Consider the following 12,180-nt stretch of genomic DNA (forward strand, 5'->3'; position numbering starts at 1 on the left):
TACATCACTGACACTCAGCAATGCCATGCGGAGAGGCAGACCTTCCTCGCAACTCACAAGAGGATGCAACCATCCGTCGGGCCGGGCCGGGCGCTGCCGCCCGTCATGCCAGCAAGCACATCCATCGAAGATGTTATGTAAATGATCTCCGAAAGGTTTTGGCGGACAGTTGGCTGGTGTGCTTTCTGGTTGCGGTGGCGGGTTTTGTGCCCTAAGCCCAAGTGTGAGGACAGGGTGGCAGAGCTACTGCGACCGGTGTCCTACGCCCCTGTTCTTGCACGCCTGCATTTACTCAAAGATCTGCATATACATTGGGGGGCATTATTGGGGCTGCAAAGTGCACATGAGATGATTGAGTGCCACAAGCATGAGCCAGTATGGATGCGGATGTTACAGAGGGGACAGTCCCAGCTCCCGAAGACGCCGAGCCATCACAGTATGGTAGTGTGCCTTGTGCAAGCCGGGAGGCTGTGGCCCAAAGGGGGCTAGCTTGCGACCGAGTGTCCTCTAATCACCGTGATCGTGCACGTGCTAACACGCAGCCAGGCCAAAGTTTAGAACTCTCATTCCGGCATCTTCACCAAACGTCCCATGGTTACAGGAGGCGACTTGCGTACCGCCCCTGCACGTCGTGCCACCATGTGTGTGCCCACCCAACCACCATGACCAAAACCCTGCCGAAAGGGCACGCACCGTCCCAAGTGCCTTGTACGCCCAACGCTGACCACTGCACTAAGTCTGCCCATGCATGCGCCTGTGCCCCATCCCGGCCTGCACCTCCACCTCCGCCTCCACCTGCGCCGAACCTGCCCGCTCCAGCCCTCCGCCGCCCGCTCAGCCGCCCCACATCTCTACCGACTCCGCCCCACAGCCCCCGCCTCACAGGCCCGGCGGGAAGTTTGTGACCTCGCCCATCTCCTCGTGCGTCTGGCCGTTGATGGTGAAGGTGATGCGCAGGCGCATGACCAGCGACTTGACGCCGTGCTGCGTGTTGTTGATGGCGATGCGCTGCGACACGACGCCGCCGCGCGCCGCCAGAACGGAGCCGGACGCGGGCTCCAGCCGGATTTGCATGAACTTGGGCACTGCCGCCTGCAGGGAGCAGCAGGAGAAGGTTGGAACGAGGTGAGCAGGCGCGAAACGGAGGTGAGAGGTCACGGTCGAGAGATGCAGTATAACAGCTTGTTAGGGAAACACGGGTGGGGCAGCTGGGGTAGTGGGGGTGGTGGCTGGCACATGCTCGCGGCAGCTCTGGCGCACTCGGCACGCAAGGCGGCAACGGGCGTAGGGAAGTTGCGTGTGTCATTTTCCGCACGCGCGCACCTGCAACGTGAAGTCAGTCACTTCCAAGGCGTCGTTGTTTGTGGTGGTGGCGGCGATGTCGGTGACGGCGGGGTTGCCGGGCTGCGGCTTGGTGAGCGTGAACGACACGCTCAGGCCGTGCCCCTGCCACGCCACGATGGTGGGCGCTGCGGCGGCAGGCGGCGGCGCCACAAGGGGCGTCGCTGGCGCGGCCGGCGCGCCCAGGATGGCGGCGAGCGGGTCCTGCACACGTGTGCATGCAGTCAGAGCGAGGGAGCGGTAGGTAAGCGGACAGTGAGAGGAACTGTGAAGGTGTAGGGAAAAGGTAGTTTAGGGCACACGCAGCAAACAATGAGGGCCGTAGCCAACGACGCCAGTCAACCCAAACCCTGGCTACCGGACCCTCACAGCATACTGGAGGCACTCACCAGCGCGGGTGCTGCTGCCGGGACGGGCGTCGCCGGCGCGCCACCGCCCACACCCAGCAAGTTTAAGAGGTCGTCCGACACAGCCGGCGCCGCCGCCGCGGCGGCCATTGGGGCTAGGCCCGCGGTTGGCGCCGCCGCTGCCGCTGGTGCGGGTGCGGTGGTTGGCACGCCGCCTAGTAGCGCGTCCAGGTCGTCTACTAGCGCCTTGGGTGCCGCCGCGGCGGCAGGCGCCGGCGAGCCCCCTGCAGGGACACACACGGCACACGGTTGTGAGACATGCCCAACATACAGTGGCAGAATGACAGCAGCCCTGCACGCAGGGCGGTGCAGCGGCAAGCCAGAGACCGCGCTACACGGTGCAGCCGCACAGGCGCACACGCGCCGCCTGTTTGCCAGGCAACCCCACCCCACGGGAGCGCCCCGCCACACCCACCGAGCATGTCCAGAAGGTCCACACCAGACCCAGATGCCGCCGCCGGCGCCGCCGCGCCGTTGGCGCTCTTCGCGCCGCCTGCGGACGCCGCTGCGGAGCCGGGCGCGGAGCCGCCGCCGGAGGCGCCCGCTGCCGCCGCCGCTGCGTCGGGGTTGTTTGCTTTGAGCCACTCCGCCTCGTCCAGCGCCGGCATGCGCTCAAGCAGGGAGGGCCGGATGCGGTCGTGCTGGAAGATCTTGCCATACTCGCACGACCTGCCGACGGGCGGCGTGTGTTGCACGCGTGTGAGAGAGAAAAATTTTGATACACGGTGTGATTGTGCAGAAGGTGCAACACACACGCACACGTCCACGCACTACCTGCCATGGGCGAATGCACCCAGGATGCGGAGCACAGGTTCACGGCAAGCCCGCAGTCGCAGGCCACGATGCGCCGGCTGTGTCCCAGCACCGGGCCCCACGCCGCACAGCTCCGCCTCTATCCCCTCCCTTTGCCCGGCGGGCCTCCGGCCCCCCTCTATCTTTGCTTCCGCATGGGGTGCGCAGGAACCACCCCCGCCGCCTCACCGCGTCTGCGCCTCCAGCTGCACGTTGGTCTTGTAGCGGCCTATGACGGCCTTGAGGCGGGCCAGCTGGCTGGGCAGGCGCGCCGTGAGCTTCATGGCGGCGGTGAGCACGTGCTCCGTCACCACCGCCTCCGCGCGGTGCCGGCGTAGCACCACCTCCAGCAGCGACACAACCTGGCGGCGTGGGGGGAGAGGGCCGGAGGGGGGATCGTGCGTGTGTGCAGATGGTCAGTGTGAACGCGCCGCGCGTGTGTGTAGACGCCCATGAATGGGCCTTGCGGTTTCAGCTATGGTGATGGCTGCAAACAGCCATTGCTGAAGACCCCGGTGCAATACACGCACCCACCTTGCGCCCAACAGACCCCCGCCCCACCCCCGTGCCGCTCGCCTTTCGCCATCCTACCCATACGGCCATAACCCGTGCCCGCGCCATGTTCCAGAACCAGAATCCCGCGGCCCCGCACTCACGTCCGCCTCCGACACCGGCAGCGGAGCCTCGCCCGGCAGCAGCGGGCCGCCCAGCTCCGGCAGCAGCATCTCGCCGTACTCGCCGATCACCCACACGGCCGTACACACCAGGATGGGCGAGGCGCTGTCGCCGTTGGCGGAGAGGGAGCGGAACATGGCGCGCGCGGCGTAGGCGTGCAGGTCGGGCGTGTTGGTCAGCTGCACCAGCAGCGCGCGGGCCACCTCGTCCTTCACGTAGGAGCCGGCCTGGCGTGCGGGTGGGCGGGTGAGTGCGTGGGTAGGTGAGATTTGGTTATGGCGCCGTGCGATGGTGGGAACGGAGTTACCCAAAACCATACGGTAATCAAATATTGCGAACACAGCAGCCACCGAGCGCAGCGGAGAGTGGAGTGGCCATGCATGGGCGGCGGCGCGTCTGTCAAACAGCCTCGACCCGCAGGCATGACGCCCGGCGCCCGCCCGCGCACCTGCAGCATCACCGCCAGCAGCTGGTCCAGGTGCCACCGCCGGTCCGGCGCGAACCTGCGTGCGTGTGCGCGCGCGAAGTTCGGCGGGACACGCCGTGCTGCTGCTAAGACCCTTGGAAAGCACTGCATATGAATGGATGTCGAGCCCCCGAGCCCTGTGCGCGCACCCTGTTGCCCCGGCCAGCCTGCACCGATCCGCACCCACCTCTGTATGAGCATGCAGATCTTGGCTGTGAGGTCGGGTTTGAACTCGGCGTCGCTGACGGCCAGGTAGTCCAGCAGCTCGCGGGTGAGGGTGCGGATGTTGGCCTCGTTCACCAGGCTGGCAGGGAGGTGGGGTTCCGTAGCGGTGGGCGGGTGGGTGGCGGCAGAGGGAGAGGGCGTGCCAGGAATCCAAACATATGTCCTTATCAAGCAGCTGCGCGCCGCCCGCATGCATAGATAATGGTGGGGTGCCGTCGGATCAAATTCGTGAATGCGCATCAAGCTTAACGATTGTCAAGGTATGCTCGTTGCCCGCATGCCTTTGGTCTCACGCCGGAGTACAGTATGCACGCCCATGGAAGCCGTCAAATCGGCCCGCTGTGTCCTTCGATGGGGCGCCGCCGGCCCCGACCCCAACCCCAACCGCCCCGGCCTTAGCCCCCGCCCCGCCAGCCAGCCGCCCCCTGCCCCCCCCGGTCCCCCCCCCCCCACACACACACACATGCCCCACCTGTACACCAGCTCCAGCGCCCGGCGGCGGATGGACACGTCCGCGTCCTTGACGCACTCCACGATGGTGGCCCGGTGGCGCTGGACAGCCTGTGAGAGGGGGATTACATGCATGATACATGAAGGGGGAGGGGCGTTCCAGGCATGACCAGCTCAAAGAGGGCGACGGGAGAAGGGGTTGTTTGCGCCATTCCTTGCAATCAGAGACGCCAAGACGGGGCAGGGGAGGCGGGGCGGCGCTGTGTGGATGAGATGATCCCACTCCCAGGCTCAGGTAGTCAGGCCCCGCGCAAGCCACCGCGATTCCCCTACATCCGCACCCATCCCGCTGTGACATCCCCGCCCTGCTGCCTTTCTCCCCACCTCCCCGCCCTGCTTCCTCCCCCCATGTTGGGCCCTATTCGTCGGGCTCGGGCATATGACCCACCCACTACCGCGCTCACCTGCGTGTCCACCGCCACCACCTTGGCCAGCGTGTTGAGAGCCACGTAGCGGATGTTGTTGTCCTTGTTGGCCAGGAAGCGGCCCAGGATGTTGATGGCCAGAACACGCAGCCCGCCGATGGACTCGATGCCCATGATGGTCTGTGGTGCGCGGCGTGGGCGCAAAGTGTGGAAAACGGTTCATTCCGGTGTGGAAAAGTTGGAGGCGGCGTGCTAGTGTGGTTGAGGAGCTGCAGTTGTGGAGTGTGGTTCGGGTGTGCTGTTCGGGTGAGTGGAGGCATGGTGTAAACCAGGAGAGCAGGAAGGGAGCGGCGTGTGAGATGCCGGGGTGTACCATAGTGTGATTAGCCGCACACAGCAGGCCCCGGCGGGTGCCCACCTACCTGCACGCACTCGTACAGGATGGCGTTGCCGGCGTTGCGCGCGCCCTCGATGTTGGAGGCGACCTGCGAGCAGCAACGGGGCAGTGGTGGTGGCGGCGTTGGGTTGGAGCGACAGGGTCGGAGCGCGGGGAGCTTCAACCCGTGATGCGCGGCTAGCTTGCGCCTCAGCCCAGGGGCAGGTCTGCAGGCCCCTCGATTCCATAAAGGCATCTTGGCCGCCTCCACCTCTCTGCCCATGACCATGCAGCAAGACACAACATCTATCTGCAACTGAAGCACCCTGCTGCCGCCAAACCGCACCGCGCCATGCCAAGCCGCACCTGCGCCAGGATGTCGCTCATCACGTCGCTGGAGTGCGCGTCGCCCTTGCCCAGCAGCCGCAACAGCCGCAGCAGCTTGACCTGCGGCCGGGAGGAAGGCCACAGCCAGAAGCAGGGCGTGCGTGTTGGGCTCATGGCTCAGGCGTGCCGCCGCCTGCGCTGGCTCGCACCCAGGGCCCATTAAGCAACCTGGCTCTTGCCCCCTTCCTTCCATCGGCACGGTCCCTACGCCTCTGATCCCTGCGTCCTGTCCTGTCCTACTGGGAAAGGCGACACCAAACCCATCCGCTGCCCCTGTACGCACACACATACACATACACACGCACATGCACACGCACACCTCCACGCACCTGCAGGAAGGGGTTGGTGATGCCGCCGATGTCGTGCTCTGGCGAGATGCCGGGCTGCAGCAGCTGGCGCAGGATGCGGCAGATGCCCGACACGAAGGGCCGGTACTTGACCACCATGCTGTGCTCCAGCTCCACAATCTGCAGGCAACAGACATCACGTGCGTGTGGGCATGGGCATTTGCGTGTTATCAAGTAAGTAAGAAGTGGTTCTGCTTCTTACGCAGAACCGCCACGCTGTAATTTCCATTGACAGAAGATGAAGCCAATTGCCCCGCCAGCTGCAGCAGTTGCAGCGGCTGATCACGGGCGCCCCCGGCTGCGCCCTCTGCCACGCCACGAGCGCCACACGCTTGGCACAGCAGCCCCAGCCCGCGCCGCCCGCCGCATTGCATCCGCCCCTGCTGACTGCAGGATGAGGTGCCGTGGCCGGTGGCCTCATCCCCGCTCCCGCCGCCTCATTCGCAGCTGCCCCCCACACCGCATGAAAGCCACCGCCCGTGGCCCCGTGAGACCCCGCATCTGGCCCCGACCACATCCGTCACACCTACGCCGACCCCCGCTCACCTGCAGCATGAGTGTGGCCCCGCACAGCACCACCGCCTGGCTGCGGTCGTTGAGCAGCTCCGCCGCCTTGTCCACAAACTGCTCCAGCAAGTCCGGCACCTTCTTCACCACCCTGTGTGAGTGAGACAGAGAAGAGCGCAGAGACCCAGCAGTGTTGGTCCGACGGAAACAGGTGCTACGGCTGGTGAGCTGTGCTCCCGGTGAACTCGTCCGGCAAAGCACATTCGCCGGCGTTTGACTGAGGTTCTCAGTCCCATCTCTGCCAGAACCGGTCCTGCCTCCGGTCCCCTGCCGCTCCACCCCAGCACCACGGCCCGGCTCAGCCTGTTGATAACGGGCCCGCCCTCATGCGTACCTAGCCCCTTGACCCCATACCCCCGCCCCCGCCCTCCACCCCGTGTTAAGCTCCCGGACCTGATGGCGCATAGTGCCGCCTTCTTGCGGATGTAGGCCATGGAGGAATCCATCAGCTTCTCCACATCCGGCGCCAGGTCACGAGCCATCTCTGCGGGCATAGCAGATGGAAAGCAGGGAATGGAGCACTGCCCAGCACGCCACCACTGCACGCTCGCGCGGGACTACGGCGCCCGGCAGACTCAGACACCTGAATGCCATACTTTGACCATTCGCCATGCAGCCCAGGCAAGCGGCTCTGCACTCTGCTAATTGCGACCGGGCACCTAGGGAAGTGGCACGGTCGTCGCCCCAGCACTAACCCGCCGAGCAGATGTTGCCCAGGGCCACCAGTGCCAGGCCCACGATGTAGGGGTTTTTGGTGTTGTTCAGGTCCATCTTCAAAGAGTTGGTCACGAGCATCAGCACCTCCTGCCGCTCGTCCAGCAGGATCATTAGCCCCAAGTAGCCCATCCGCTGCGGTCAAAGTGAAGCGACACGAGTCAGTCTTCCAGCCGATGCCGATAGAGACAAATACAGCCAGAGCAATGCTTGGAGCCCTGCACTCAAGCTGACCTTCTCAGGGAACCCTGAGCCCGCGATGAGCTTGAGCGTCTCCATTTGCCCAAAGTGCGTGGGATAGCCCAGCATATGGATATACATAAGCTTGGCGACATTTCGGTGCCGGTAAGACTGGTCCTGGTCCCTGAAAGCTTCGCGCAGAGCTGCACTCTCCTTCGCTATGACCTCGCGCTCCTCCGCTGCCGTCTTACATGCGCGCACTTGTTTAATGAGGTCGCGAAGGCGGATCGACATTTTGTCAAGTCTTTATAGCGTCAAAACTTCAGCATTCCTCTGGAATTGCGCGTGCTTGCAAGCTCGTGGCCTAAACGAATTTTCAAATGCCAGTACTGGTTGTGCTGAGAGAGCAGGGGGCGGGTAGTAGCTGCTGGAACACATTGCATTCACGATCCAGCGCATTGTGTCACTCGCTCGAGTCCCTGCCCTGCCCACCCCCCATCCACCGCCCGTGCCACCGCCTGCGGGCGTGCCGCAGTGCCTAGCCCGACCTGGGAGACTGATACCCCATCCACTGGCCTGGACTTTCACATGCCCGCTCATGCACATGGTTGTTGGCCCACAGCTCCCCGGAGGACGCGTCCACGCTGGGCGGGAGAGGGCGGGAGCCTGCGGGAGAATCATGGCTTCTTTTTTTCTGAAAGAGAGGCGTGGAGGCGTGCAGGTACACGCATTACCGGTCATTACCGCATTACCGACTGCGTACCCTGCCTCAGCCCATACAACCCAGTCCGCCGACTTGGCCATCCCGAATGCCGGAGTCGGGGTGCTTCGGCCACCGGGCTCGTCGAAGCCCCCCCCCCGCCCACTTCGGTCACTTGGCTTGCCGAAGCCGGGGTGTTTCGGCCCCCTATAGGACCAGAGACTTGAGCGAGCCAGGCAAATTCCCACCCTCCTGTCCGAGTGCGATGGTTAGGATCCTGGAACCCGGGCGCGTGGTCGTACAGCCCGGTGCAGCGGTTGGAATCCCTCTCTTTCCCGAGCTGATGATGGTAATGGGCTTGTGGCATCACTGAACAGGACAATGTTAAAGGTCTGCATGCAAGCCGGTGGGAGCGTGGGGGCGTGCCGCCTCTGAGTTGCACATCCCCTCCCTGGCTGGTAGCGACTGGTGGACGCTGGTGGCGACAGCATGGCCGCCGGGGGACGGCCGGACGGGCCTGGAGGCAGTATGCATGATGCAGAGCAGAGGGGTGGGTAAGGCAACTTCCAGGAGAAGACCTTGGACCCAAGGAACGGCTTGAGCTTGAGTGCAGCTGAGGCCAGCCGGTGCCTGCTGCCGGGCCCCGCCATGGCAGGCCTCGCCCGCATCGCCACGAGCCAGCTCGGGCTGTACTCCCTTGTTCTTATTTCCTTTATAGTTGATCGTAGAACATTAGGCTAGCAGACATGCCAACAGAGTGTAACTGCCCGCTGCGACACTGAAGAGGCATGTTAGTAAAAATAGAGCGCGTTGCTAGGCCACAGCGTTAATACATGTCGCCATAACTCGAACACTGATGCATAACTGCGCAATTACAACAGTTTGTACGCATACAACCCTGTGCCCTCGTTCTGGGCCAACATGAACCCCCAGTAATCGGCGCTTGTTTCGTTGCGCGTTGTTGAAGCCACGCATGGACGCAACCTGCCCTGCTGTCTGCCGTGGTTTGACCAGCAGCTCACACAGGGGCCACCGCGCAGCACTGGGAGGGCTCCGCCAGTCTTGCTGTGCCAACAATCGCAGGCCCCCAGCTCTCGGCGCCGGCTCGGGCCCCCGCAGCCGGCAGCACACAGCTGCCCTGCGTGGTGGCATGCTATCCCAAGCCGCCGCTCCTCTGGGCTCGCGGCTGCTGCTTCACAGCGCAGCCGCGGCCGCAGCTTCCTCTGCGGCAGCATCCGCGCCCTGTGCCGGCCTGGCATCCCGGCGCTTTGGCGCTACCCGTAGCTGGGGCCTGACTGCCGGGCCCGCGGTCACAGCCGCGCCCTCCAGTCTCCCGCTGCACCTCCGCAACCTACACAGCAGCCCAGACTCACACCATGGGTCCGGCGCCGTCACGCCGGACCCATCCAGCGGCGGCGCTGCAGCCGCGCGGGCGGGGCCCGCTGCCGACGCTGACCCTGCTGCCACCGGCACGGCCCCCACGCCCAGCCCGGGTCGGGGCGACCCCGGCTTCTCCCCCGGATGGACACTAACCCTGGAGCGCGGCATCGGCAAGTCGTACGGCAAGGAGGCGGAGCTGCAGGCAACTGCCGCCTTCCGTGCCGAGGTGTTTCCGGACCTGCCCATTGCCACCACGTGGCAGAATTGGGTCAAGGCGATCCGCAGGCAAGTGGGCCTTCGTTCAGATTGGGGAGCGTGCGTGGCAAACCGGCGTTGTGTGGGCCCAGATTCCTCGCGACCAGTTGTGCGGGGCCGGGCGTGCGGGTGCCGGGTTTGGTCTGAGCTCCTGAGGGTCCTGGCCCCGATGCTCCTGTGCACCGCCCCGCCACCCCCGGCCCCTTTCCCCCGGTCGCGCTGCCCGCAGCTCGCTCACAACACCACCTGCCGAGGACCCCTCGCCGCCCTTCACACACTACGCCACGCGGCCGGGCGCTCAAAAGGTCATCACTGTGGCCGCCAACTTACGTTCCCCGCTCGAGATCGAGCAGCGGGTGGCGGAGGCGGCGGGCGACGGCGCGGAGGCGGCGGGCGGCCAGCGGGCGAATGTGCTGCTGTGCGTGTCAGGCTCACACCCGGTCCGCACGCTGCCCGGTGTGGCCAGGTGCGGGCTTAAGCCTGGCTCTTGTAGAGTTAGGAAGGTGCTGGAGCGGGTTTGGGGTTGGGACGGACAGAGCAGGTAAATTTTTATCCGTGCTAGTTGGGGCTTGTTCTCTTGCGGCGCAACACAGCGTACTTGCCAAACCGCTCTGTCCTTCTTGGATGCCTGATGCGACATATCGCCTCCAGTCCTGCCCACGACACATGCATGCACATACTCATACCCATCCCCAACCGCCACCTCCGTCCTCCCGCCGCACAGCCTGCTCCGCAGCAGCCTAGACACACTGCGAATCGCCGACCGGCTGCGGCAGCGCGGCTACATCCCGCCCTGCACCCAGCTTTGGGTGGTCGCCAACCCCAACACCGAGCGCGGCGCAGGCCTTCTAGAACGCAAGGTGGGCACATGTCGTCGTGCCGGGGCCCGCACTAGTGGGTGCGTGCTGTGCTTTAAGCTCCGTGGCGACGTATCACCATAGCGCTGTCCTAAGGCGCAGGCTTGCGGGCGCGCGCAGCAAGGTGCGCTGCTGGCACCGCAAGTACGTCGTATGTTGCTCAGTCCACATCTCTCTCTCTTGCGCGCCTCTTGCCCTGCTCCTTCAGACGGAGCTGGGAGCCAATGCGGTGCTCACCCAGCCGCCACTGGACTGGGAGGCGTATCTGGCGTGGTTGGAAGACGCCCGGCGCCGCGGCCTGCTGAATGAGCAGCTGCCGCCCGGCAATAGCCGCAGCACCAGCCTCAGCAGCAGCGGCAGTACCAGCAGCAGTGGCAGTAGCAGTGCGGGGCCGCTGCGGCTGATTGTTGGCCACCCCATGGCGAGCAGCGCCGCCAACCTGTCGTTCTGGGTCAGTCTGGCGGGCTGCGGCGGCTCGGCAGCGGCGCGGCAGCTGGTGGCTGACGCCTTGCGGGCGGAGGCGGGCGGCAAGGAGGCGGCGGCGGCGCACGCGGCGGCCTACAACTCCAAGCTGGTGGAGCAGGTGCGGCAGGGCGGTGCGAGATGTGTTGACGTGTTGCGTCAAACGCAGGGTGATGTTTGATATGAAGTTGGGCGCGCCGGAAGCTTCCAGTCACAGGCGACATTCTTGCACGGACGTCGTCTGAGCATGCGGGTCCTGTCTAGAATGCCGCCCGCATCGCTTCCACCCTGGGGCCAAACTAACCGCAACTGTGCCGCTCGTGGCCTGCTGCGCAACGCGGATGCACAGGTGCTGGCGCACGGGGGCGTGGCAGGACTACACGTGATGCCCATTGGCAAGGCCAGCAAGGCGCTGGCGCTGCGCATGCTGGCGGAGGGCGCCCTGCCGCCGTCTGTATGAGCGGGTGTGAGGAGGGCGCGGGCGCGCGCACAGGACAGCTTTGGTTGCTCATGTTTAATGTGCGTGGATAGCTGCGCTTCAGGAGATGGTGTGGGTTGTGTTGATGTGAGCAAGACTGCGCGTGGAGGTGGGGCAGGGCCTCAGGGGTTGGCGATGCAGCGTGGCGGGGGCTTAGCGGGCTGCTTACCGTACGCTCCTATCGATCTATTCTGGTCAAGTGCACCCGTTATCATGGATTTTGTGGAATTATGAGGCGTGTAGATATGAAACCAGGGCTCGGCTTCCGCACGGTTGCTCCTCGGAGTGCAGGAACTGCCATGTTGTCATCAAATGGAGGGAGTGGTGTAGGTTGGGGTGCGTGTGCCGGGGAGGACTGAAACCAGAGCTCAGGTTCCACTCATTTGGTCCTTGAAGTAAGGGTGTGCATCACGAACGGTCCTGTGAGATGCTTGGATCGTGCCTCGTGGAGCCAGCGCCTATTGGCCCTCCACTTCTCGTTGTGAGCAAGGGCTTAAAGGGATTGCAATACATGTGCTGAGTATGTACGGCAATGACAGGAAGCCAAGAGCCAGAGCTGACATTTACGGTAGTGTGGCCTTTCTGCTGGTGTGCCACAAGAAAAGCGTTCAGGTGCTGGTTGGCAGCTGGTAGCCGCGACGTGCTCTGGTGTGAAAAGCCACCTACCCGCACAAAGCCCGCTTGAGCTTGCACGTG

General features: G+C 64.6%; 2 protein-coding genes across 2 annotated transcripts; one reads left to right on the top strand and one right to left on the bottom strand.

The window, feature by feature from the left end:
- Positions 1 to 378: 378 nt before the first annotated feature.
- Positions 379 to 7,742, bottom strand: CHLRE_16g676650v5 (uncharacterized protein). Its single transcript, XM_043071306.1, has 17 exons — positions 7,407 to 7,742; positions 7,154 to 7,307; positions 6,852 to 6,942; positions 6,438 to 6,549; positions 5,874 to 6,011; positions 5,524 to 5,604; positions 5,204 to 5,266; positions 4,821 to 4,961; positions 4,379 to 4,467; positions 3,869 to 3,985; positions 3,664 to 3,718; positions 3,197 to 3,442; positions 2,730 to 2,902; positions 2,164 to 2,417; positions 1,731 to 1,972; positions 1,324 to 1,545; positions 379 to 1,092 (listed from the first exon to the last, which is right to left on the bottom strand). Exons 1-17 carry the CDS (start codon positions 7,644 to 7,646, stop codon positions 880 to 882), a joined length of 2,631 nt encoding a protein of 876 aa, XP_042916083.1. The 5' UTR covers positions 7,647 to 7,742; the 3' UTR covers positions 379 to 879.
- Positions 7,743 to 8,782: 1,040 nt separating this feature from the next.
- On the top strand, positions 8,783 to 12,180 carry CHLRE_16g676600v5 (uncharacterized protein). The gene is made up of 5 exons (XM_043071305.1): positions 8,783 to 9,717; positions 9,917 to 10,153; positions 10,412 to 10,547; positions 10,753 to 11,127; positions 11,356 to 12,180. Exons 1-5 carry the CDS (start codon positions 9,203 to 9,205, stop codon positions 11,464 to 11,466), a joined length of 1,374 nt encoding a protein of 457 aa, XP_042916084.1. The 5' UTR covers positions 8,783 to 9,202; the 3' UTR covers positions 11,467 to 12,180.

The sequence above is a fragment of the Chlamydomonas reinhardtii genome, chromosome 16 (genome assembly GCF_000002595.2).
Source record: "Chlamydomonas reinhardtii strain CC-503 cw92 mt+ chromosome 16, whole genome shotgun sequence".
NCBI lineage: Eukaryota > Viridiplantae > Chlorophyta > Chlorophyceae > Chlamydomonadales > Chlamydomonadaceae > Chlamydomonas > Chlamydomonas reinhardtii.